At 45.1% G+C, this 25,064-nt stretch overlaps 1 protein-coding gene across 1 annotated transcript; it reads left to right on the top strand.

The window, feature by feature from the left end:
- Positions 1-1,821: 1,821 nt before the first annotated feature.
- On the top strand, positions 1,822-25,064 carry LOC124716688 (elastin-like). Its single transcript, XM_047243228.1, has 4 exons — positions 1,822-1,867; positions 5,961-7,137; positions 19,040-19,161; positions 23,835-25,064. The coding sequence occupies exons 1-4, from the start codon at positions 1,850-1,852 to the stop codon at positions 25,062-25,064; spliced, it is 2,547 nt and encodes an 848-aa protein (XP_047099184.1). The 5' UTR covers positions 1,822-1,849.

Below are 25,064 nucleotides of genomic sequence, written 5' to 3' on the forward strand. Positions count from 1 at the left end.
GCTAACCTGTTTTTATGCATTTTTTCCACGTAGAAATTATGAAGATTCCTCAAAATGGGCGAAACGCGTCAATAAAGATTCTGCTGTCATTGCAGTCATGAGTGTGTTTTTCTACTGAGGACAGACAGTAGTTTTTTTTATGAGGGTTTAGGCTGATGTTACAGCCACCCTCAGATTGTTTTGGGCCCCGTATGGATGCTACACGGTTTCTCGCGTGATACCGCAGCGGTTCACAGTGTGCAATCGTGGTATCACGTGAAAAACCGTGAAGCAGCCAGCACCCGCCATAGGGGGCCCAAAGAAATGTGAGGGTGGCTGCAACATCAGCCGAAACCGCTCATAACAAACAAATGTTATTGCGGTCTCGACTGCTGTTCTAGCCAAAGCACAGTACCACATCACTGCGCTCCAAGGACAATGTTGTCTGAATTTATGAAAAACAGTCTAGGTTACAATGACAGCAGAAGCTTTATTGACGCGTTTCGCCCATTTTGAGGCATCTTCAGTATTTCTACATCGGAAAAATACGTAAGACAGATTAAGGGAATCGTCCTGTCTGGCATGAGAAGGTGTTAAAACTACTTTAAAATACTACAAAAACACGAGACTGAAGGAAGAGTTACGTCAGTCTTCCTTCACCATAGTGTTGCTTTAGGATTTTAAAGAAGTTTTTAACGCCTTCTGATGCTAGATAGGAAAATGCCAATAATCTGATTTTATGTATTTTTCCCACGTGGAAATTATGAAGATGCCTCAAAATGGGCGAAACGCGTCAATAAAACTACCGCTGTCATTGCAATCTAGACTGTATTTTCCTACTGAAGACGGAAAAAAATGGCTCTGAGCACTATGGGACTTAAGTTCCGAGGTCATCAGTCCCCTAGAGCTTGAAACTACTTAAACCTAACTAACCTAAGATCACCACACACACCCATGCCCGAGGCAGGATTGGAACCTGCGACTGTAGCGGTCGCGCGGTTCCAGACTTTAGCGCCTAGAGCCACTCGGCCACCCCAGCCGGCTACTGAAGACGGACAGTAGTTTTATATGTCGAGTGGCAGAACTTCCGTTCGCTACGGCCGAACGTGGCCGCCGTTCGCAGAGTGTGCGCCACGGAAGCGAGCTGTGTTCCGTATGGTCAGCAGCGACGCTGGGCGATCGTGTTCGCCGTTACGCCGCCCGCAGTCCGGTGCCGAAGCCAGCACCCGCGCCCACCGGAAAAGCGACCACCAGTCCACCAGCTGCGCGTCCGTCTAGTCGCGCTGTGAAAGGTCACGCGAGCGGCGCGCCGCACACAGGGGAGAAAGTGAACTACTGTGCCGGCCGCCTCTGGGGCGCGGTCGCCGATTCAGGGAGAAAGTAGTTCGCACCGGCCAGGCTCACACACACGCTTAGCTGGGCCGAATAGACGGAGGAACGGAGGATGTCGACGGCGGGGGGGTCCACGCGTCGAGATCCCCTCGGAGGGGTGTGGGCGGAGGAGCTGCAGCCCCGCCAAACCGCTCTTAATTGGGCGACGAGACTGGACTGGTTTGGCGACGCACCTCGGAGTGTCTCCCCCACCAGCCTACTCCGTCGCCGACCGCGTTTTCGCCACAGCCACACGGCGTGCTCTGGACGCGACGTTCATCTCGTGTGGTAACTACCGGGAGGTGAGGGAGGGAGGGGGGAGGAGAGAGAGGGGGAGAGAGGTGTGTTACGACGTCCGGTGGAGGGCGATCCGCTGCTCCTTTACCTCTCTCTAGCCTCCAGAGAGGCAGATGACGACCAGGGGTATATATACTGGTGGGCTTGCCGTCCAGAGTCATCAGTTGGGTTCCTCTCTCAGCAGCAGCAGCATCCAGGCAGCATGAGGACAACTGCTCTGGTGAGTTCTACCTCCGGCACTTGAGGGCTCGCCCGCTTCTTGTCCTCCACTCCACTGGACTGTTACTGGGCACTCAGTTTCTTGGGGCTCCCTCGTCTCCAGGCATCAGGGGAGGTGGATCAGGGACGACTGCGTTTCAAATACCCAGATTTGAGTTTTTTATGAATCTCTTACGAATACTTAAAGCGAATACTCGGATGGTATCTTCGAAAGGGGATTTTCTTGAGTTCATGCTTCGCACTTGGCATGGTGTTGAAACTTAACCTCGGATCCTATTATTTTGGTCCCCTTCATCCCTTTTGGATGATAAGGAAATTCGTTGCAGCATTGCCTAATATGTGTCTTCACATGTGGAATTTCAGCCATCGAATGGCTGAAACGGAAGTGTCAAACTTTCTGATGATTTCTGTAATTGTAAAAACGACACATTTCATTTTGTGCACTACTTCCCACTGATTGTCGAACATTTCTTTGTGACTGAATCCACTCTCTCTAAGGAAGTACCCGAGGTGTCTGTCCATTCTGGATGACAAGTAAAGATGTTTGGGGTGACGCGAAAATGAAAGAACAAGGCAGCAAATGGAACCTTTAACTTCTCCTAGCTGGGATTCACAGTCACTTTTCCAAATGACATCATCGTTGCCTTTGAATGTAAAAGTTATTTTTTCATAAAACCCACTATTGCAGTTTCGACTGTGTGGCTATTATGAAGTAGAGTACGGGGAAGGTTGTGTTTGAGCATGCGCTAAAGGTCAGGTATTTATAGAGTTTTGACATGCGATCAACATCAATGTCAGCAACACCGAAATAGCAATAGTGGATTTTATGAATAAATAATTTTTACAGTCAAACGCGAGCATGATGTCCTTTAAAAACAGTTCCTCATTCCATCAGGAACATCAAAGAAAATCACACGCTTAAAGTACAGACCTAAATGCACTCTGTTTATTGATTTGTAACAGCAGGAAGGCACACGTTTCGTCGATGCGATAAACTGTTTTCAAATAATGGGCTACTGGCAGGAGACATCATTCATCTAAGTAAACACTCCTTGAGATACCTGCTTAATGCCTTCTACACGTGCCGAAGCAGAGATTCTGTTGGAACAATAAACTGTCATAGGACGATGTTATTTCTCAGTAGCTCCACGTCCGAAGCCGCTGAATAGAATCGTAGTCGATCCCAGGTAACTCCATGAGGACATCGGTCGCTTATTGTAAGTAGCGGTTTGTCAGAAGAACCACATAGTTATTGCATATCTACAGAGGAATTCCAAGACGTTGTTCATTCGGTCTTTCTCCAACCTCTTCTTTTCAAATGAAGGAGAAGGTTTAGCATTATAAAGACAGTAGGAGAGTGGGATCAGTAAGGCGAAGGAATTATTAGTTACCTGTTTAAAATATCTAGAACAGAAATCATTTCGCTAGTCATGCAAGGCTGTTTAGAGTATTACAGAACTCTTAACTCTCAACCGGTCACCAACCTTGTCATAGTAGCCGTGCCTGAAAGGGAAGAGGAAGAAGGTCTCTCATATTATAGTACTTTGAGGTGCTACCTTCAGTCCAAATTCTTAGAACTCAAGTTGCTTTTTTCCCCAGAGAAACCTAATAAACCTCTCTGCTCAATATGTTATTTTGCTTCAAGCCGCCAATCCTGTTGCTGAGATCACAAACCGATCTGAGTTATTCGAGAATACAAGTTTCAAGTAGTCTTTCCTTTTTACACATTCCTTTCGTTGGTATTCAAAACACAGTTTTCACTCTATTTTACTTATTCAGCTACAATACTTGTTGTATCCAGTTTCTGTTCTCAACAATCTAATGTACGCTACGATTTTCTCGGCTGCATCTCAAAATACAGGCAACTCACAAAATCAGGATAGCTGTCGTTTCTGAAGATTTCATTTTAGGCTTGGAACACAATAAGCACAATTTCCTCGGCTTCACTCCGCCCCAATTAGCTTAATATTGTTCATGGGATTTTTTGTTTGCACCTTGTTTAACCATAAACTGTCCTAAGTATACATGGAGCAAATACTCTCAGTGCTATGTTACAATGACATCCATTCAAGTTGCAAAGACCATAAGTGGAGGTGGACTTACAGTTCATAGTAAATAGACTACCTCTTTTATCACCATTTATGAACGGGCAAGGCGATTACTCGACGTTTTCGCATTATTAAACTTTCAAATTGTAGTTCCCTAAGCAATAGGGCCACTGCCAGCTACATTTTCTTATTGAATATTAAGTTAATATTAATACTTCCCTGTTTCTTTCTCTAGCATACGAAGAGCTTGCAATCCGTAAATGCACAAGACAGTGTGCAAGCAATAGCGATCATTTTATGTTGTACCTTGCAGAGTAATGCTAGTTGGCCATTTGTATTATTTCTTTTTCTTCCGCACGCAATATTTCTGTAACAGCACAGGAAACGGCCTTCTAGTCTGATCAAATTTTTTTGTAAAGTTCTAATTGCACCAGTTTGTACGCACCGCGTTCTTTCATACATTTCCGAACGAGTTTATGGATTGCAGGCACCTGTTAGGAATTTCAGTTCTCCAGTGTCCCGATGCTGTCAAGCAGTACGTGAAGGTTTAACCGTTACTAGCACTCAGCTGCCACTCTTTCTCAGGAATTACCGTTGTTTCTATCGCTACTGTGGTCAAATGCATATTACGTCATCGCGACCGGTTTTGCAACTACAGGAAGCACTGAATAAAATGTTTTGCCGTCTTGGCCTGTTCTCTTGACACTGACGTTAAGCCATTGCACTACTAAGCAACTCACGGTCAGTGTAGCACACAACATATTTTCTTTCCGAAATATCGAATGTTGCGTTTGATGGTCGGTGGTCTCACTCTTTCGCGACTTTCTAACGTTTTTAAGTCGTCTGTCTTTCGACTGAGTTGAGCTGTAGTCTGCCTTCTTCTATATTATTCTAATGCCTTCTTCACCACGTAACAACTACACACAACACCCTTGATTAATAACACATAATTAAACACTGTGGCCTCTTACGTTAACCAACAGGTTTCTAATAATACCAAACAGTTACACCACACACACACTCAAACGGAACGGATGTGATTAGATTTTGGGTTTCCCACGCATTGTTCCATTCGGTTGCGGCCATGTGACTGAATTTAGCAGTTTAATCATCCGCTGGAATGCACCACTCTTGTATTCCATTTCCTTGCAGTCTTTACCAGTTCAGCCAGCTATATCATTCCCCGGAACACTAGCAAGTCCCTTGGTCTTTACACCATCTTGCTTACCCTTGACCGAGCGAGGTGGCGCAGTGGTTAGACACTGGACTCGCATTAGGGGGGACGACGGTTCAATCCCGCGTCCTTCCCTGCTCCCATGAGACCGATGACCTCGCTGTCTGGTCTCCTTCCCCAAACAACCGAACCCTTACCCTTGGCGTCCGTGGAAATGCTCTTACAGGCTGAGTTACACAGTCGCCACTCAAGGCACTCCATCGCAGTTTCATCACTGGACTGTGGAAGGCAAAATTACAGGTCCGAGGCCCAGTGCAGGACAGAAGTCTTAATCGACCAGGAACTGTTAGAAGAGCACACGGTCCACTAGAGGGAGACAGATTCCTTTAGGTAGCTAAACCCTTATACCCTATACTGTTAACTAACATTGTCTCAACGATTGCAATTAGCATCAGACAGTCACAGTGTAACGCTTTCTCAGACTTGGTGTCCTTCTGATGCTACTTTCAGTCATTCTGATGGTGGTTAATACTGATTAACAGCATAAAAGATCTTTTTTGATTGTGTATGAAATGATAAATCTAACCACTGCCTTGGCTCTGAGCACTATGGGACTTAACGTCTGAGGTCATCAGTCCCCAAGAACTTAGAACTACTTAAACCTAACTAACCTAAGGACATCACACACGTCCATGCCCGAAGCAGGATTCGAACCTGCGACCGTAGCAGTCGCGTGCTTACAGACTGTAGCGCCTTGAATCTCTCGGTCACCCTGGCCGGCAAACCCAATCACTATCTCGTGACAAAATTTCACTGTTTTGCAAGGACTCTAAGCTTACCAGGTAGTCACTAAGTTGAACTGTATCTCTCAGGTATACTTGGCCGCAGTGCTTCTGTCGTCGGCATGGGCAGGCGACACGAGCGCTGGTGAGGCGCCAGCCAAGAAGGACAAACGGGGGATCTTCACCGGCGAACACAGCTACATCGGCGGAGGAGGCATTGGTCTGGGCAGCAGCTACGGAGGACTGTCCGGTGGCATCGGCGGAGGCCTCTCCAGCTACGGCGGGTCCTACGGCTACGGCGGTGGCTACGGAGGAGGTTACGGCTACGGCGGCGGCTACGGCGGCGGCTACGGCGGCGGCTACGGCGGCGGCTACGGAGGCGGCTACGGTGGAGGAATTGGACTGTCGTCTGGATCCATCGGTCTCGGCTCCGGAGGAATCGGCTTGAGCTCTGGCGGAATTGGCCTCGGCTCCGGAATTGGACTCGGATCCGGAATTGGTCTTGGTTCCGGAATTGGTCTCGGCGCTGGTGGTCTCGGAGGTGGAGCCGGGGGAATCGGACTGGGATCTGGCGGTATTGCCTCTGTCGCTGTTGCCCCTACGCAGACCGTCGTGCAGACTGTGAGGGTACCGCAGCCGGTCCCCGTCCCGGTGACCGTCAACCGCCCGTACCCGGTGCCCCAGCCGGTACCTGTCCCGGTAAACCGCCCGGTGCCCGTACCCCAGCCATACCCTGTGCGAGTTCCCCACCCCGTCCCGGTCTCCGTGCCCCGACCCTACCCTGTGGAAGTCCCCCGCCCCGTGCCCGTGCCCGTTAACAGGCCCGTCCCCGTCCCCGTGCCCCAGCCTTACCCGGTCCGCGTTCCCCACCCCGTCCCCGTCGGAGTCCCCCAGCCCTACCCGGTCCGTGTGCCCGTCCCCCACCCCGTTCCCGTGCCAGTCTCGACCGGAATCTCCAGCATCGGAATCGGTAGTGGAATCTCCTCTGGCGGCATTATCTCTGGAGGTGGTCTCGGAGGAGGGCTCGGAGGAGGGCTCGGAGGAGGACTGGGAGGCGGCAGCATCATCTCCTCTGGCTCCCTGGGCGGTGGTCTGATCGGTGGCGGGTACGGCGGAGGATACGGCGGTTCGTACGGATACGGCGGATCCTACGGATATGGTGGCTCGTCTGGTGGACTGATCTCTTCGGGGCTCTCGGGAGGAGTCCTGAAGGGAACCTACGTCCCCAGCATCTCCGGAGGCCTCAGCGGTGGCAGCCTGTACTCTGGTAGCCTATCCTCCAGCTACGGAGGTGGTTACGGCGGTGGCTACAAGAGCTACTACAAGCACTAGAACCTGGCACAAATAACACCAGTCCAAAGCATACAAGGCTCCCTAGGGAAGAAGTGAAGAAAGCACGATGCCAATCAAAACACAGGAAGACGTCCTCTACGCCGAAGTATGGGGATGCCTCCGGATGGGAGTGTGGAGCTATCTCCCCAATGTCCAATTTTGGCTGGTGTGGAATGGGCTTCAGATCTCGCGCCGAGATGGAAGCAGCTTTCCACCTAGTACGATATTCCCAAGGAATCGATGCTGCTCACCAAGTCATATTATTCATAAATTTATATTCACTTCATTCACTATCATGTTATTTCAACATCAACCATATTCTTCGAGCCTTAATTCACCTTTCTCCATTATTGTTTTGTGATATTTTGTACAAGAGAAAAGTCTTTCACTTTCTTAAATAAAGCAGTTTTGTATACAAAAAAGGAATGGATTTCGTGTATCATTGAAATACCTACATTTTGTTTTACATCTTTCAACTTTTTTTGGTGGGAGAGAATCTATTACCTATTGCTAAACATGATCCTTTCAACTTACAGCTTTAAAAATTATTTTACTTTTTATTTATTGTCAGCGCAGTTTCGAGTGTTACATGTCATCGGACAGCTGAAAGCATTCTACAAATCAGTACAAACACTGCTTCGCAGAAAGAATGTTCTATATAAACCACCAAAAACAGTGAATGAGCAGTATTTACAAATATCAAAAAAATGTGTGTGAATTTCAGGGGACTCAACTGCTAAGTTCATCAGTCCCTAAGCTTACAAATTACTTAACACAAATTATCCTAAGGACAAACACACATCCATGCCTGAGAGAGGACTCGTACCTCCGCCGGGACCAGCCGCACAGTCCATGACTGCAGCCCCAAGACCGCTCGGCTAATCCCGCGCGGCCCTCTGACGGATATACAGTGTTCTTCGAGCTAAATAGTTTATTCACGTGTTTCAGTTTGTCTTGGATGACAGTAGTCACCAGTGAGTCTAAAATGGCGAAATACGAAGTTTAGTGACGAACAGATGTAGGAAAAAGGTGAGGAAGTTGTAGGAAAACGGTGAGGAACATAGCTCAATAGCTCGTTTGGAGTCGTTTTGAGGACGAGCACTTCAATGAGAAAATAAAAAGCCCACACGTGTGTGAGTGGCGACTGTCGCGTTTTGGGATCCACATCCGAGTTATCATTAGGGCCCATGATAGTGAGTAGAATAGTTAAATGAATTACATAGCGACTGACTGAATAATTTCGCCGGTCAGTGTGGCCGAGCGGTTCTAGGCGCTTCAGTCTGGAACCGCGCGACTGCTACAGTCACAGGTTCCAATCCTGCCTCGGGCATGGATGTGTGTGATGTCTTTAGGTTAGTTAGGTTTAAGTAGTTCTAGATTCTAGGGGACTGATGACCTCAGATGTTGAGTCCCATAGTGCTCAGAGCCATTTGAGCCATTTTTGATTGAATAATTTCTCCTTCAAGTTGTGATGTCGGGTCATGTGTACGAAAGGGTTCTGAGTATTAAGTTTGCATCTTGCAAATTACTTTAGATACAAGACGTGATGTGTCACAGGCTAAAATTCAAAAGTTTGTACAGTATGCTTCAAATGTCAAATACGTACGTATGTGCCAATAAAGGATGTAGCGTTAGAAGAGATCTGCGATATTTACTAGCGTTATTAAGTTGTTACCAAAGGACAGGAAGCTCAATCACATAAGACGAAGTAAACATTTTGCTGACCGCGAAATTATGGATCAAAATGAAACAAGGGAATGAAGAGCAATGCGAGAAGCGTTCGCTGATGTCTAAAAGTGTAAATTTTGCAGAGGTTTACAAATGTAACTATTGACAAGTTGTGCAGTGCTTTCTTTTCCTAGTATGATGAGATTAGCTCATGGAAGGTGCCTTTCGCAAAACCTCTTATCTCACAGTCAGTACAAGATCCTCGTGACAAAATACGTCTGCAACAGTAGATATGATTTGTGGAAAAGGAAATCATGAGCAGAAACTTGTATCCTATACTACCAGATGTTGTGACCAGACGAAGCTGTGAGTTCTGTGAGTTCTCTGGGAAATGGTTCATCTGAACTACAACATACGGAATATTAGCTCTCTTTATCATATGAATGAATAAAAAGATTTACTTAGGTTGATGTAATTCCTTGCCTCATGAGGTGTCAGTGCTTACTAATACATCACTTGATGCACTTACTAACAAACTGTTTCCTTGAAGTCCAATGGTCAACATTCACAAAAGTACATTTCCATCTGAGACTTGAAACTCTTCAGTCCTGCTCGATATCGTTGATTGCTTGAGCTGAGGGAACTAACTGTGGTAGAGCGTTTCCTTGCTTGGCTCTATATTGACCTCCGTGCGAGGGCGCTGCTGTGCTGAAAGAGGGTGTATCTTCTTCAGCCTGCCCCAGTCGTTGTTGCGGGTTCCAGCGAGACGTCGTTAACGTCTAAGATATCGATGTGCTTTATCATCTTCGGTGTGGTGCTGCGATCTTCGGACGACTACACAAACTGACTAACTGCATACAAAAATAATTGTTTGAAAAGGAACAGGGAAGTTCTAGAAATTTTATCTTGCAGTCGAAAGGGTGTTGTGTTTACGTTGTAGGAGGTGGATGCGTGATAGACCTTTATACTACTAACAAAAAGATGAAGTGTTGCATACTTTTATTGTTCATTTTGAATCAAACCCGCTGCAGTTGTAATTTCACAGTTTCTTTGTAGGGGTGAATACATGTGCCTTACCTGGGTTTCAGGACACTTATCTACATGCGCTCCTGTAATAATTGGTGAAGCTCAAGTAGGACACTAAACAAAATATATTAACATTAGGACAGCCATTACGGATTTAACGGCTCAGCAGAATACGTATTAATTGAGTAAAATTAAACTGTACAAGTTAGGTGGAAAAATTAACTAAATTATCCAGTACTATGAGAGAACCTGTGTGGATGAGGCGTGAACAGTGTGAGGTCGACCTGTTAACCTCGAGGGTAAACATGGTCTGACAGAAAAAGTTACACTCTTTAAAAATGCACTCATAGGCACTTCGAACGGGACAGACTTGAGAAAGAAAATATAAGAGCATAAATGCCGCTATAAACAACCAAAATGCCAGAATGAGATGTGTGGGCGTTAATCTGAAAATTCCTCGCAGATTAAAACTGCGTGACGAACCGAGAATCGACCTCGTGACCATTGCCTTTCGCAGGTAAACGTGCTGAGTTCGAATTTCGAGGACGTTTCAAACAAAATGCCAATTGTCGAACTGCAAAAGGTAGCTTACCATATAAGCGCTATGGCAGCCACATGTCCAGTACACACACACCATCACCCGTATCACCGACTGCCATCATGGATGTAAGGAGACGGCGCAATACATACATGACATGAACCAATGTCGAATGAAAGCGACGAATACAAAGCCAGTTTCAATGCTTATATCCACGCCTCACTGATATATTCTTTTGGACGTATACTTGGCTAAGGCGTATTGTACATAGTATCGGCATAGAGGAGGCCTAATATGCAGACCTTATTTATGTTTTTGAATGGTTTTGACTTGTTATATTTCATTACAAGAAATTGAGAGGTTACGGGGTCAGATTCTGGGAGAAAAAAATTTATTTTCGTTTTATTGGCTTATTAGAGTCCTCCAAGTTTCTTCTTTAAAATGACATGTCATACATGAAACTTCCTGGCAGATTAAGTGTGCCGGACCGAGACTCGAAATCGGGACCTTTGCCATTCGCGGGCAAGTGATCTACCATCTGAGCTACCCAAGCACGACTCACGCCCCGTCCTCACAGCTTTACTTCTGCCAGTACCTCGTCTCCTGCCCTCCAAACTTAACAGAAGCCCTCCTCATGTCATACATGGTTCCACTAGAATTATGACTACTTCTCATAGACTTGTGAGATCGGGTATAGCGCTTTTGTGATACACTCCTGTCATGGCTGAGCATCAACGTATTGGCAGTATGGACATGACGTGAATTCAAATGCCCCCCTTCCCAAACCCTTGTTATACGCCGTTTGTTCGAGATTTTTTTGGTTTCACGATGTTACTCCTTTATTTTTTTGACTTTGGGTTGTTTGTAAACAATGTACTACACGAAAGTTGTTGTGTCGACTTTTTTCGTATGTAGTGCATCATGTTCTGGGCTTTGTATTTCCACACCACAGCCACAGATGAGCATCCACAACACGGTTTTGCCAAAAAGGTGAAAAGTGCTGGTATAAATACAATAAGGAGAAAAATAAAGTCATCACCACAATCTACCAGCGGATATTATGGAAGAAATAAAGATCATCTTCAGAGATCTGGCTGACACAAGTCTTCTGATGATTCGTCTTCATGGAAGAACGCAGAACAACAACGAGGGCTTGAATTGTGTGATATGCCATCGCCTCCCAAAAACAGGTTGGTTGGGATTAATACACTGCAACCTTCAGTCTTGGAAATATTGATCCTTGGAAAGTTGTCGGTTCAAACAAAGTACGTGTTATGTTGACTTCAGATCAGCACAGACTAAGGCATACAGACAATATAATCAAGACATTAATGAAAACAGCAACTCAGGTGCAAAGGCGTTCCAAAAGAAGACTTGAAGTTGATAATGAAGGATGAAGGGAGCTGGATCACGAGTGTTTCAATCTTCTTTTTCCGTTTACCGTAAATTTACTTTGTAATTCTTCTAGGAACATTATCTCGGCTACTATTGAACGTAGAAGTATGAAATTTTCATGATATATTCAAATGGGTTTCTTGTACAAACTAAAACAATAACATCTGAATTACTTGATTTGCAAAAGATTTAGAAGTGATAATGTTGTGAAATTAAAGGAAAAAATTTGCTATAAGGTAAATATATCATATATCTGTAAGTAATTATTTTGACGAAAAGCCTTTGTTTCAATATTGTAACAAAGTATCAGTGCACATACAGTAAAAATTATCTCTCTGTAGCTCCAGTAGTTTGTGAGTAAATGTTCCCTATATCAGACATCGATTAACATTGCGGGGATAGACTATTCCGTGTCCCCTTAAGGACTTACGCAGATATTTTCAATTCAAGTGTCTACATGTAGTTACTTTGGATCATGATATGGAATTCTGATTCTGTTCATTATAGTCCTGAACCATTGGGAATGAAATTCAGTTTCAAGTAGGCCAAGGTTTTATGTTACATGGCTGCATTTGGACCTTTCGGTCGTTGTGCTTGCTCACGGAAAAAAAGCTGTATACATTTATATAAAATTTTTGCGTTTACCATAGAAATTTTCACAGTTTTATACTGCTTTAGGGGATAGACGAGGGTGATTCTCGATATTGGAATGATGGTTCAAATGGCTCTAAGCACTAAGGGACTTAACTGCTGAGGTCATCAGTCCCCTAGAACTTAGAAGTACTTAAACCTAACTAACCTAAGGACATCACACACATCCATGTCCGAAGCGGGATTCGAACCTGCGACCGTAGCAGACGCGTGGTTCCGGACTGAAGTGGCTAGAAACGGTCGACAACAGCGGCCGCCCTTTGGAACTGATATTCATGATTTACCTTGACAAAAACAACAAAATACGAAACTGAGTTTAGACCTTCATTGTACCCCTTTTAGATCGTATAATGTAATTTTTAATTAAAAATCTTGCTCCCGGAGGGTATTAAACGACATGGACGAAAGGTCTTCGTGGAGTGGGAGATGTGGACGTCACAATTTTCAGTCTATAGCAAAATATCAATCATGCTGCGAAACTGTTATTTGTACAATGTAGTAAGGACAAATATTTTTAAAAAAATTGTTTTCAACAAAATGGAGACACCGAACAATGACAGCCAATGTTTTCGACAAAAGAGTAGTTTTCAACACGAGCGCCAGAAATCGAAATTAAAATTTCATTTTCAAGCATTCACGTTTCACTTCGTATGGAAAAACAAGCGAAATAACAAGTTAAGCAGACGCGAAACAAATAATTGTTCTCAGACTGTCTAACATAAACGAATTATGTTTCGAATTGAAATCTTGCTTTGAGTAGTATTTTAAATTGATACTAATGCCGTATATGATACTGCCCGAAAGTAACAGGATGTGTGCTCCTTCGATAGCTGTTACAGTATTACAACGGTTGCGTCCGAGTGCTCGAATCAAGCCCCCACAACCGCACGAGTGGTCGACTGTGAAGAGAAGACAAATTGAATAGCTGGCCGGCGGCCATTAGAGTGGTAAACTGACGCGCGGAGTTCGAATGTCTATACATCGCTTTTGGTTACAAAATGCCTTCCCTTGAGTTCGGTCGCAATCATAATGCCTCATTTAAATACGTTACTACAATATACTTTTTAATTTATGAACAAACAGCAACTAGTCACTGTTTATGAAATTATCTTACGTACTACATGGAATCTGCTGTAGCTAAAAGTTATGTACTGGACCCCTAGCATTTTTCGTAGTTCGTTTACGATAGATGTACGCAAAATGCATCAAAGTACTCGAAGATTGGCCCACTATATTAATAGATATTTTCTGACACTACCTTGCTTCAGATTTTATGACGAGAAGTGCGTTATATACGGCATAGTGCTTTGGCAACTCACGACCAAATTATCAAGTTTCAACCTAACCTAGACCATGAAAACACTACCGATAAGCCAACTTTCTTCAAAATGATCAGAACATGTAAAATGGTATTCTGTCAGTCGGAAATCTTGCTTCCTCACAGCGTGTAACCATTTTTGTAACAGCTGTGGTTTTGAGAAAGGAAACCTGCAAATAGATGCACAGACATTATGCTAATACCGTGTTACAAAAACATTTATTAAGCAAGCGCACTGACATACAAAACAACTTAAAATATTCACATACCTGTGAAATGTAATATTCGTTCCTTTCTCGAATTTATTTGTACAATTAATCGCTGCACAACTCTTCACCATTGTACTTCTTTTGATTGGAATGTACAGACAGTAGAATTACGAGTAACAAATACTGTATGTACGCCCCAACAAATATACAACGTTGAATCAGGGTCTTCATAAACAACAATACTACACAACACTCAGACTACAACCACTATAATGGCGTCCAGCCGAAGGTTCAAACTATCCCGCGACTGCAGCGCCATCAGTGAGTCTAGTTATTTTTTACAAGGTCTTTGGCTCGAATGCACCATACCCCCAACCAGTAAATCGCGGAAACATTTTAACATTTATGAAATCATTACATGAATGAATCTTGAAAATACAGTATCTAAGGAACATTTTAAATCAGCAAAAATATTAGGCTACAAAATGTCCTACCCCTTAAGTACTACATATTGTTGCATCTTACTCTGTGCTTTTATTGTCTTTCTTTGTATGGTCTTTGACTTAACTTTCTAACCTCTTGTATCGTACCTGTATGCTCCTGTTGTTGACTGAGCGATTAATACAATGCTGAATGCCCATGTTACATATTTCTTAAGTTTTTGACTCGACCATGTTTCTCATTTATATCCAGAGACATAAATGTCATGTAATGTAGCCTCTGTACAAAAATTTTCTGAAGTGTGCGTGTTCTACTTTCTTGGCGCCAGTGTGTATTATAGCGTCCCCAGTGAAATAATACGAAAAGACTTAAAAAACAGTATTTATAAAGAAGAGACACTTAAAAATTGAATAATATATATTTTTAACATGTACCCGTAAAATAATAATTTCTCTGTGTAAGTTTCGGGTGCAAAGAAATATAACAAAATGATCTAAAGAGACGATAAGATACGCTCTTTTGTTAATTTGTTCGTCGTCTCCACTTCTTCTCTTGTCTTGGTTGCGCGTAGACGGACATCTTGCGAGTGCTGGCAAATGTAAGCATATTTGCACTAGTTAAGCAGATAATATATTGATTTAATATCATTGTTCACGTTTAATATGTAAGATGTGATCCCGATGCCATGTCCGCCTTCCTTTGAATTAACCTGCATTCGAGTAATTTACAGTTCAACAATCGCAGCGGCCGATGCAACCAACGACGCCATTACGTGGCGATATTATCTTATTTAGCAGAAGCAAAAACTCCCCCGCTGTTAACATAATATACATCATTCTCCACAGCCGCCCGACGTTGCAGAAAATACGAAGCTTTAAGGATCTTATTTTCAGTTCCACAGCCGAGAGCCGGGGCCAGGACTCCGACTACAATGCAATGGTTAAGGGAGGTAAGAAAAATTACTCTCGCGCGTGTGTGGGCCGCAATTGTAATTAATAACTAAAGATTTTTTGCTTTAAAGTGAACTGACTAGGCGACGAATTTAATATGAAAAGTTTATTCCATTGTTCAACTTATATGCTCATGTGTTAAGATTCAGCGACTAACATTCATTAACGTAACAAATAATTTAAGATTAATATCGTTAAAAAGGAGGACTTGACAAAAGCATTTAATCGTAAATCAAAATTGAATGAAACATCGTGTTTATTAAGGCCCACCACGTACGTCGGCAACAATGAACATAATAACAATAATAATATATTAAATTACGACGGCCGACGGACGCGAGAGTATCAGGAGCTGCCGCGCTTTCTTTGATGACTGCGGGATCGACGAAGTCCCTAAGCCCCGTGAGAGGGCAGTCAGTGCCCTAGCGCAGTGTATTTAGAGGCACGCGCATGACGGTGAAGGAAAGTCGTTTAGTTAAAAATGGCTCTGAGCACTATGGAACTTAACTTCTGAGGTCATCAGTCCCCTAGAACTTAGAACTACTAAAACCTAACTAACCTAAGGACATCACACACATCCACGCCCGAGGCAAGATTCGAACCTGCGACCGTAGCGGTCGCGCGGTTCCAGACTGTAGCGCCTAGAACCGCTCGGCCACTCCGGCCGGCAAGTCGTTTAGCTGCCGACAGAAAGCAGAGCTCTGTGGTTCGAGTGACGTGTGGACATTAAGTTGAGACTATCACCTCTGTGTGAGCGGCGACCGCATTCTCCAGTGTCTTGGATGATTGGCGCGCCCAGTGGAGCTCTGTGATTGCTATTGCAAGTCCAATTCACCTCTCCGCCGCCACACACCGAACCCAGAGTTATTGTGCGGTTCGGCCCCCGGTGGACCCCCAGGGAACGTCTCACACCAAACGATTGTAACCCCTATGTTTGCGTGGTAGAGTAATGGTGGTGTACGCGTACGTGGAGAACTTGTTTGCGCAGCAATCCACAAAAAAATGGTTCAAATGGCTCTGAGTACTATGGGACTTAACATCTGTGGTCATCAGTCCCATAGAACTTAGAACTACTTAAACCTAACCAACCTAAGGACATCACACACATCCATGCCCGAGGCAGGATTCGAACCTGAGCAGCAATGTCATAGTGTAACCGAGGCGGAATAAGGGGAGCCAGCCCGCATTCGCTGAGGCAGATGATGGAAAACCGCCTAAAAACCATCCGCAGACTGGCCAGTTCACCGGACCTCGACACAAATCCGTCGGGCGGATTCATGCCGGGGACCAGGCGCTCCTTCCCACCCGGAAAGCCGTGCGTTAGACCGCACGGCCAACTGGGCGGTCATATTCATATGTTACAAATACAATAAATTTTGAGAAGCTTCTAGGAATGATGAATACTTACAAACAAATGTTAGCTGGTGGCAGCGACCACCAACACTACAAACATCGACGCTAACGTATTCTCCACGAGGCACGCAGCGAAATTTTTAGCAAGATAGAGTTATTTAGGGTAGCATACGTCGACCAGTGTCCTTCCCTGTACATTTCAGTGAATTTCCCCATAGTGTTAGTGAATGAAATCGAAACAGCCAAACAGTTGCAAGAAAAGGGGGGTTTATCCAACTTTTGACCACGGTTTCGATGGATGTAAGCCCGTCTTCTCCAGACGTACATATAACCTGAAGACAGTGTAACAGCAATAGCTACAAACGCAGAAACGTACATGTCAAAATTACGCGTCATGAAGGGACTAGATCCCCAGAAAGTTGTGGCAATATCACATACACAGACAAGCCAAAACATTATTACCACTGCCCATTGCAACGTTGGATGCCGCCTGGTGGCATTTTCAGCACGTGACATCTTTGCCAAAACATCACCGTAGCGAAGATATGGGCTGCAAATGGAGAAATCCATTGAGATAAGCGACTTTGACAAAGGGCAGGTTATCATTACGCATAGCCTGTGAACTAAATGGCGAAGCTGGTCGACTTTTCACATACTGCTGTCGTGAGCATCTACGGAAAGAGGTAGAAGGACAGTGAAACTACAGAGTGATCAAAAAGTCAGTATAAATTTGAAAACTTAATAAACCGCGGAATAATGTAGATAGAGAGGTAAAAATTGACACACTTGTTTGGAATGACATGGGGTTTTTATTAGCATTCGATTTCGTGGTGGGCAATGGTTACAAATTTTTGGCTTGAGAGGTGTTTAGTAATGCCAGGCTTTTTTTCAGAAAGCAGGTTGGTTTCAGAAAGCAGGTTGGTTTGGCTAAAAAATCCTATTTTTCAATATACCGGGTGATCAAAAAATCAGTATAAATTTGAAAACTGAATTTAAAAAAACTGGTTCAAATGGCTCTGAGCACTATGGGACTCAATTTCTGAGGTCATCAGTCCCCTAGAACTTAGAACTACGTAAACCTAATTAACCTAAGAACATAACACACATCAAAACACCGGCCAGTGAAAACTGAATAAATCACGGAATAATGTAGATAGAGAGGTACAAATTGACACACATGCTTGGAATGACATGGGGTTTTATTAGAACCAAAAATATACAAAAGTTCAAAAAATTTCCGACAGATGGCGCTTCATCTGATCAGAATAGCAATAATTAGCACAACAAAGTAACTTTGCAAAAACAGACATAAAGTCTTATGGGATAACAGCAATCAGTGATTTTATAATGTTACTTAAAATCCGTCTTGATTGCAAAAAAAATTATTTTTTTAATTCATATGACCGGTTTCGGTTCATTCTGAACCATCTTCAGATCTAATATTTCAGTTACAGGAGTAACACCTTGTGACGTAGCATGTGAAAGTTTCTGGATTTGGATGGGTTACACCTGTAACTGAAATATCAGATCTGAAGATGGTTCTGAATGAACCGAAACCGGTCATATGAATTTAAAAAAAAAATTGCAATCAAGACGGATTTTAAGTAACACAACAAAGCAAGACAAAGCAAAGATGATGTTCTTTACAGGAAATGCTCAATATGTCCACCATCATTTCTCAACATTAGCTGTAGTCGAGGAATAATGTTGTGAACAGCACTTGCGACTTCAGGGAACCCCAAAGCCAATAATCGCACGGACTGAGGTCTGAGGACCTGCGAGGCCAAGCATGACGAAATTGGCGGCTGAGCACACGATCATGACCAAACGACGCGTGGAAGAGGTCTTTCATTCGTCTAGCAATACTTTTTTTTGTTTTGTTTTTTGTTTTGGTGCTAATAAAACCCCACGTCATTCCAAGCATGTGTGTCAGTTTTTACCTCTCTATCTGCATTATTCCGTGGTTTATTAAGTTTTCAAATTTATACAGACTTTTTGATCATCCGGTAATTTCTGTCCAATGTGCCTGCAGCCCCGCCAAACCGTTCTTAATTGGGCGACGAGGCTGGACTGGTTCGGCGACGCACCTCTGAGTGACTCCCCCACCAGCCTACTCCGTCGCCGACCGCGTTTTCGCCACAGCCACACGGCGTGCTTTGGACGCGACGTTCCTCTCGTGTGGTAACTACCGTGAGGAGAGGGAGGGAGGGGGGTTTAGAGAGAGAGGGAGAGAGGTGTGTTACGACGTCCGGTGGAGGGCGATCTGCTGCTCTTTCACCTCTCTCTAGCCTCTGGAGAGGCAGATGACGAGTGGGGGTATATATACTGGTGGGCTTGCCGTCCAGAGTCATCAGTTGGGTTCCTCTCTCAGCAGCAGCAGCATCCAGGCAGCATGAGGACAACTGCTCTGGTGAGTTCTACCTCCAGCACTTGAGGGCTCACCAGCTTCTTGTCCTCCACAACACTGTTACTGGGCACTCGGTTTTTTAGGGCTCCCTCGTCTCCAGGCATCAGGGGAGGTGGATCAGAGACGACTGCATTTCAAATACTCATCTGGCCAGCCAGATTTTAGTTTTATTTTTTGAATCTCTTACGAATACTTAAAGCGAATACTCGGATGGTGTCTTCGAAAGGAGGATGTTCTTGAGTTCGTGCTTTGCACTTGGCACGGTGTTGAACCTTAACCTCAAATCGTATTATTTTGGCCCCCTTCATCCCTATTGGATGATAAGGAAATTCGCTGCAGCATTGCCTAATATGTGTCTTCACAGGTGGAATTTCAGCCATCTAATGGCTGAAACGGAAGTGTCAAACTTTCTGTTCACTTCTGTAATTGTAAAAACGACACATTTCATTTTGTGTACTGCTTCCCACTGATAGTCGAACATTTCTTTGCGACTGAATCTACTCTCTTTAAGGAAGTACCCGAGGTGTCTGTCCGTTTGGGATGACAAGGAAAGATGTTTGGGGTGACACGAAAATGAAAGAGTAAGGCAGCCAGTGGAACCTTTAACTTCTCCTAGCTGGGATTCACAGTCACTTTTCTAAAGGACATCATCGTCGCCTTTGAGTCTAAAAGTTTTTTTTCTTTAAACCCACTATTGCAGTTTCGACTGTGTGGCCTTTATGAACTAGAGTACGGCGAAGGTTGTGTTTGAACATGTGGTAAAAGTCGGATATTTACAGAAATAGCAATAGTAGATTTTATGAGTAAATAATTTTTACAGTCAAACGCGAACATGATGTCCTTTAAAAACATAGGCCCTCATTCCATCAGGAACATCAAAGAAAATCACACGCTTAAAGTACAGACCTAAATGCACTCTGTTTATTGATTTGTTACTGGAGGAAGGCACACGTTTCGTCGAAGTAATAAACTGTTTTCAGACAAACAATGGGCTACTGGCAGGAGACGTCATTCATCTAACTAAACACTTTAATCCACTTTATTCACTGCAAATATGATTTTATTTGTTTTTTATGCTTATAACCGCTAACCCTAAGCATCCTCTGAGGGACAAACATAAGGTTCTTTGTGAATTTTCTTGCATTTTGTATGTCTACGAAAGGGTTCGTCGTCAGTGATTGAGGAATCACAATAATAGCGAAGCAGCAAATGGGATGATCTTCCTCAGCACCATAGGAACACTCAAGTTCATCCTCTAGTTATTGCACATCCCCCACTTCAGTTGATCGTCCTTGAGATACCTGCTTAATGCCTTCTACACGTGCCGAAGCAGAGGTTCTGTTGGAACAATAAACAGTCATAGGACGATGTCATTTCTCTGTAGCTTCACGTCCGAAGCCGATGGATAGAATCGTAGTCGATCCCAGCTAACTCCTCGAGGACATCGGTCGCTTGTTGTGTGAAGCGGTTTTTCAGAAGAACCACATAGTTATTGCATATCTGCAGAGAAATTCCAAGATGATGTTCATTCGGTTTTTCTCCAACCTCTTCTTTTCAATTAAAGGAGTAGGTTTAGCATTATAAAGACAGTAGGACAGTGGGATAAGTAAGGCGAAGGAATTATTAGTTACCTGTTTAAAACATCTAGAACCGAAATCATTTCGCTAGTCATGCAAGGCTGTTTAGAGGATTACAGAACTCTTAACTCTCAACCGGTCACCAACCTTGTCATAGTAGTCGTGCCTGAAAGGGAAGAGGAAGAAGGTCTCTCATATTATAGTACTTTGAGGCGCTACCTTCAGTCCAAATTCTTAGAACTCAAGTTGCTTTTTCCCCAGAGAAACCTAATAAACCTCTCTGCTCAATATGTTATTTTGCTTCAAGCCGCCAATCCTGTTGCTGAGATCACAAACCGACCTGAGTTAGTCGAGAATACAAGTTTCAAGTAGTCTTTCCCTTTTTCACATTCCTTTCGTTAGTGTTCATATCACAGGTTTCACTCCTTTTACTTATTCAGCTACAATATTTGTTGTATCTAGCTTCTGTTCTTTCTAGTCTACTCTACGCTACGATTTTTTGTAGTTTTTCTGTTCGACTGCATTTCAAAACACAGGCAGCTCACAACATTGGGATAACTGTCGTTCCTGAAGATTTCATTTTAGGCATGGAACACAATAAACACAATTTCCTCGCCTTCACTCCAGCACAGTTAGCTGAACATTGCTCATGGGATTTTTTTTCTTTTTCTTTTTTTTTGCTCCGTGTTCATCCATAACTATCCGAAGTATACATGGAGCAAATACACTCAATGCTATGTTCTAATGGCATCCATTCAAGTTGCAAAAATCATAAGTGGAGAAGGACGTATAGTTCATATAAAATAGACTACCTCTTTTGTAACCATTTATGAACGACGACGGTGATTACTCGACGTTTTCGCATTAGTAAACTTGCAAACTGTAGTTCCCTAAGCAATAGGGCCACTGCCTGTTACATTTTCTTATTGAATATTACGATATTATTAATACTTCCCTGTTTCTTTCTCTAGCATACGAAGAGCTTGTAATCCGTAAATGCACAAGATACAGTGCAAGCAAAAGCGATCTTTTCATGTTGTACCTTGCAGAGTAACGCTACTTGGCCATTTGTATTATTTCTTTTTCTTCCGCACGCAATATTTCTATATCAGCACAGGAAACGGCCTTCTAGTCTGATCAAGTTTTTTGTGAAGTTCTAATTGCACCAGTTTGTACGCGCCGCGTTCTTTCATACATTTCACAACGAGTTTATGGATTGCAGGCACCTGTTAGGAATTTCAGTTCTCCAGTGGCCCGATGCTGTCAAGCAGTACGTGAAGGTTTAACCGTTACTAGCACTCAGCTGCCACTCTTTCTCAGGAATTACCGTTGTGTCTATCGCTACTGTGGTTAAATGCATATTACGTCATCGCAACCGGTTTTGCAACTACAGGAAGCACTGAATAAAATGTTTTGCCGTCTTGGCCTGTTCTCTTGACACTGACGTTAAGCCATTGCACTACTAAGCAACTCACGGTCAGTGTAGCACACAACATATTTTCTTTCCGAAATATCGAATGTTGCGTTTGATGGTCGGTGGTCTCACTCTTTCGCGACTTTCTAACGTTTTTAAGTCATCTGTCTTTCGACTGAGTTGAGCTGTAGTCTGCCTTCTTCTATATTATCCTAATGCCTTCTTCGCCACGTAACAACTACACACAACACCCTTGATTAATAACAAATAATTAAATACTGTGGCCTCTTACGTTAACCAACAGGTTTCTAATAATACCAAACAGGCACACCACACATCCACACACACACTCACACACACACACTCGAACGGAACGGATTCCATTAGATTTAGGCTTTCCCACGCATTGTTCCATTGGGTTTAGGCCATGTGTCTGAATTTTGCAGTTTAATCATCCACTGGAGTGCATCACTCTTGTATTCCATTTCCTTCCAGTCTTTACCAGTTTAGCCAGCTATATCATTTCCCGGAATCCCAGCAAGTCCCTTGGTCTTTACACCATTTTGCTTGACTGAGCAAGGTGGCGCATTGGTTTGGCACTGGACTGGCATTCGGGAGGACGACGGTTCAATCCCGCGTCCTGCCATCCTGATTTAGGTTTTCCGTGATTTCCCTAAATCACTCCAGGCAGATGCCTGGATGGTTCGTCTAAAAGGACACGGCCGACTTCCTTCCCCATCCTTCCCTACTCCGCTGAGACTGATGACCTCGCTGTCTGGTTCGAATGGCTCTGAGCACTCTGGGACTTAGCTTCTGAGGTCATCAGTCCCCTGGAACTTAGAACTTATTAAACCGAACTAACCTAAGGACGTCACGCACACCGTGCCCGAAGCAGGATTCGAACCTGCGACCGTAGCGGTCGCGCTGTTACAAAGTGTAGCGCCTAGAACCGCTCAGGCACCTCGGCCGGCCGCTGTCTGGTCTCCTTCCCCAGACAACCCAACCCTTACACTTGGCGTCCGTCGAAATGCTCTTACAGGACGAGTTACACAGTCGGGACTCAGGGCCCTCCATCGCAGTTTCAACACTGAACTGTGTAAGGCAAAACTACGGGTCCGAGGCCCAGAGCAGGACAGAAGTCTTAATCAGCCAGGAACTGTTAGAAGAGCACACGGTCCACTAGAGGGAGACAGATTCCTTTAGGTAGCTAACCGCTTATACCCTATACAGTTAACTAATATTTTCTCAACAATTGCAGTTAGCTTCAGACAGTCACATTGTAACGCTTTTTCAGACTTAGTGTCCTTATGATGCTGCTTTCATTCGTTCTAATGGTGGTTCACACCGATTAACAGCATAAAAGATTTTCTGTGATTGTATATAAAATGATAAACCCAACCACTGGGTTGGCTCTGAGCACTATAGGACTTAACATATGAGGTCATCAGTCTCCTAGAACTTAGAACTACTTAAACCTAACTAACCTAAAGACATCACACACATCCATGCCTGAAGCAGGATTCGAAGCTGCGACAGAAGCGGTCGCGCGGCTCCAGACTGTAGCGCCTAGAACCGCTCGGCCACCCTGGCCGGCATACCCAACCACTGTCTCGCGACAAAATTTCACTGTTTTCCAAGGACTCTAAGCTTACCAGGTAGTCACTCAGTTGAACTGTTTCTCTCAGGTATACCTGGCCGCAGTGCTCCTGTCGTCGGCATGGGCAGGCGACACGAGCGCTGGTGAGGCGCCAGCCAAGAAGGACAAGCGGGGGATCTTCACCGGCGAACACAGCTACATCGGCGGAGGAGGCATCGGTCTGGGCAGCAGCTACGGAGGACTGTCTGGGGGTCTGTCCGGCGGCATCGGCGGCGGTTTGTCCAGCTACGGCGGGTCCTATGGCTACGGCGGTGGCTACGGAGGAGGTTACGGCTACGGCGGCGGCTACGGCGGCGGCTACGGCGGCGGCTACGGAGGAGGAATCGGACTGTCATCTGGATCCATCGGTCTCGGCTCCGGAGGAATCGGCTTGAGCTCTGGCGGAATTGGCCTCGGCTCCGGAATTGGACTCGGCTCTGGAATTGGACTGGGCTCCGGAATTGGACTCGGCGCCGGTGGTCTCGGAGGCGGAGCCGGGGGAATCGGACTGGGATCTGGCGGTATTGCCTCTGTCGCTGTCGCCCCTACGCAGACCGTCGTGCAGACCGTGAGGGTACCGCAGCCAGTCCCCGTCCCGGTGACAGTCAACCGCCCGTACCCAGTGCCCCAGCCGGTACCTGTCCCAGTAAACCGCCCGGTGCCCGTGCCCCAGCCGTACCCTGTGCGAGTTCCCCACCCCGTCCCAGTCTCCGTGCCCCGACCCTACCCTGTGGAAGTCCCCCGCCCCGTGCCCGTGCCCGTTAACAGGCCCGTGCCCGTCCCCGTGCCCCAGCCTTACCCGGTCCGCGTTCCCCACCCCGTCCCCGTCGGAGTCCCCCAGCCCTACCCGGTCCGTGTGCCCGTCCCCCACCCCGTTCCCGTACCGGTCTCAACCGGAATCTCCAGCATCGGAATCGGTAGTGGAATCTCCTCTGGTGGCATTATTTCTGGAGGTGGTCTCGGAGGAGGGCTCGGAGGAGGTCTCGGAGGAGGACTGGGAGGCGGCAGCATCATCTCCTCTGGCTCCCTGGGCGGTGGTCTGATCGGTGGCGGGTACGGCGGAGGATACGGCGGTTCGTACGGATATGGTGGATCCTACGGATATGGTGGCTCGTCTGGTGGACTGATCTCTTCGGGGCTCTCGGGAGGAGTCCTGAAGGGAACCTACGTCCCCAGCATCGCCGGAGGCCTCAGCGGTGGCAGCCTGTACTCTGGTAGCCTCTCCTCCAGCTACGGAGGTGGTTACGGCGGTGGCTACAAGAGCTACTACAAGCACTAG

This window comes from Schistocerca piceifrons, chromosome 9, assembly GCF_021461385.2.
Source record: "Schistocerca piceifrons isolate TAMUIC-IGC-003096 chromosome 9, iqSchPice1.1, whole genome shotgun sequence".
NCBI classification, from domain to species: domain Eukaryota; kingdom Metazoa; phylum Arthropoda; class Insecta; order Orthoptera; family Acrididae; genus Schistocerca; species Schistocerca piceifrons.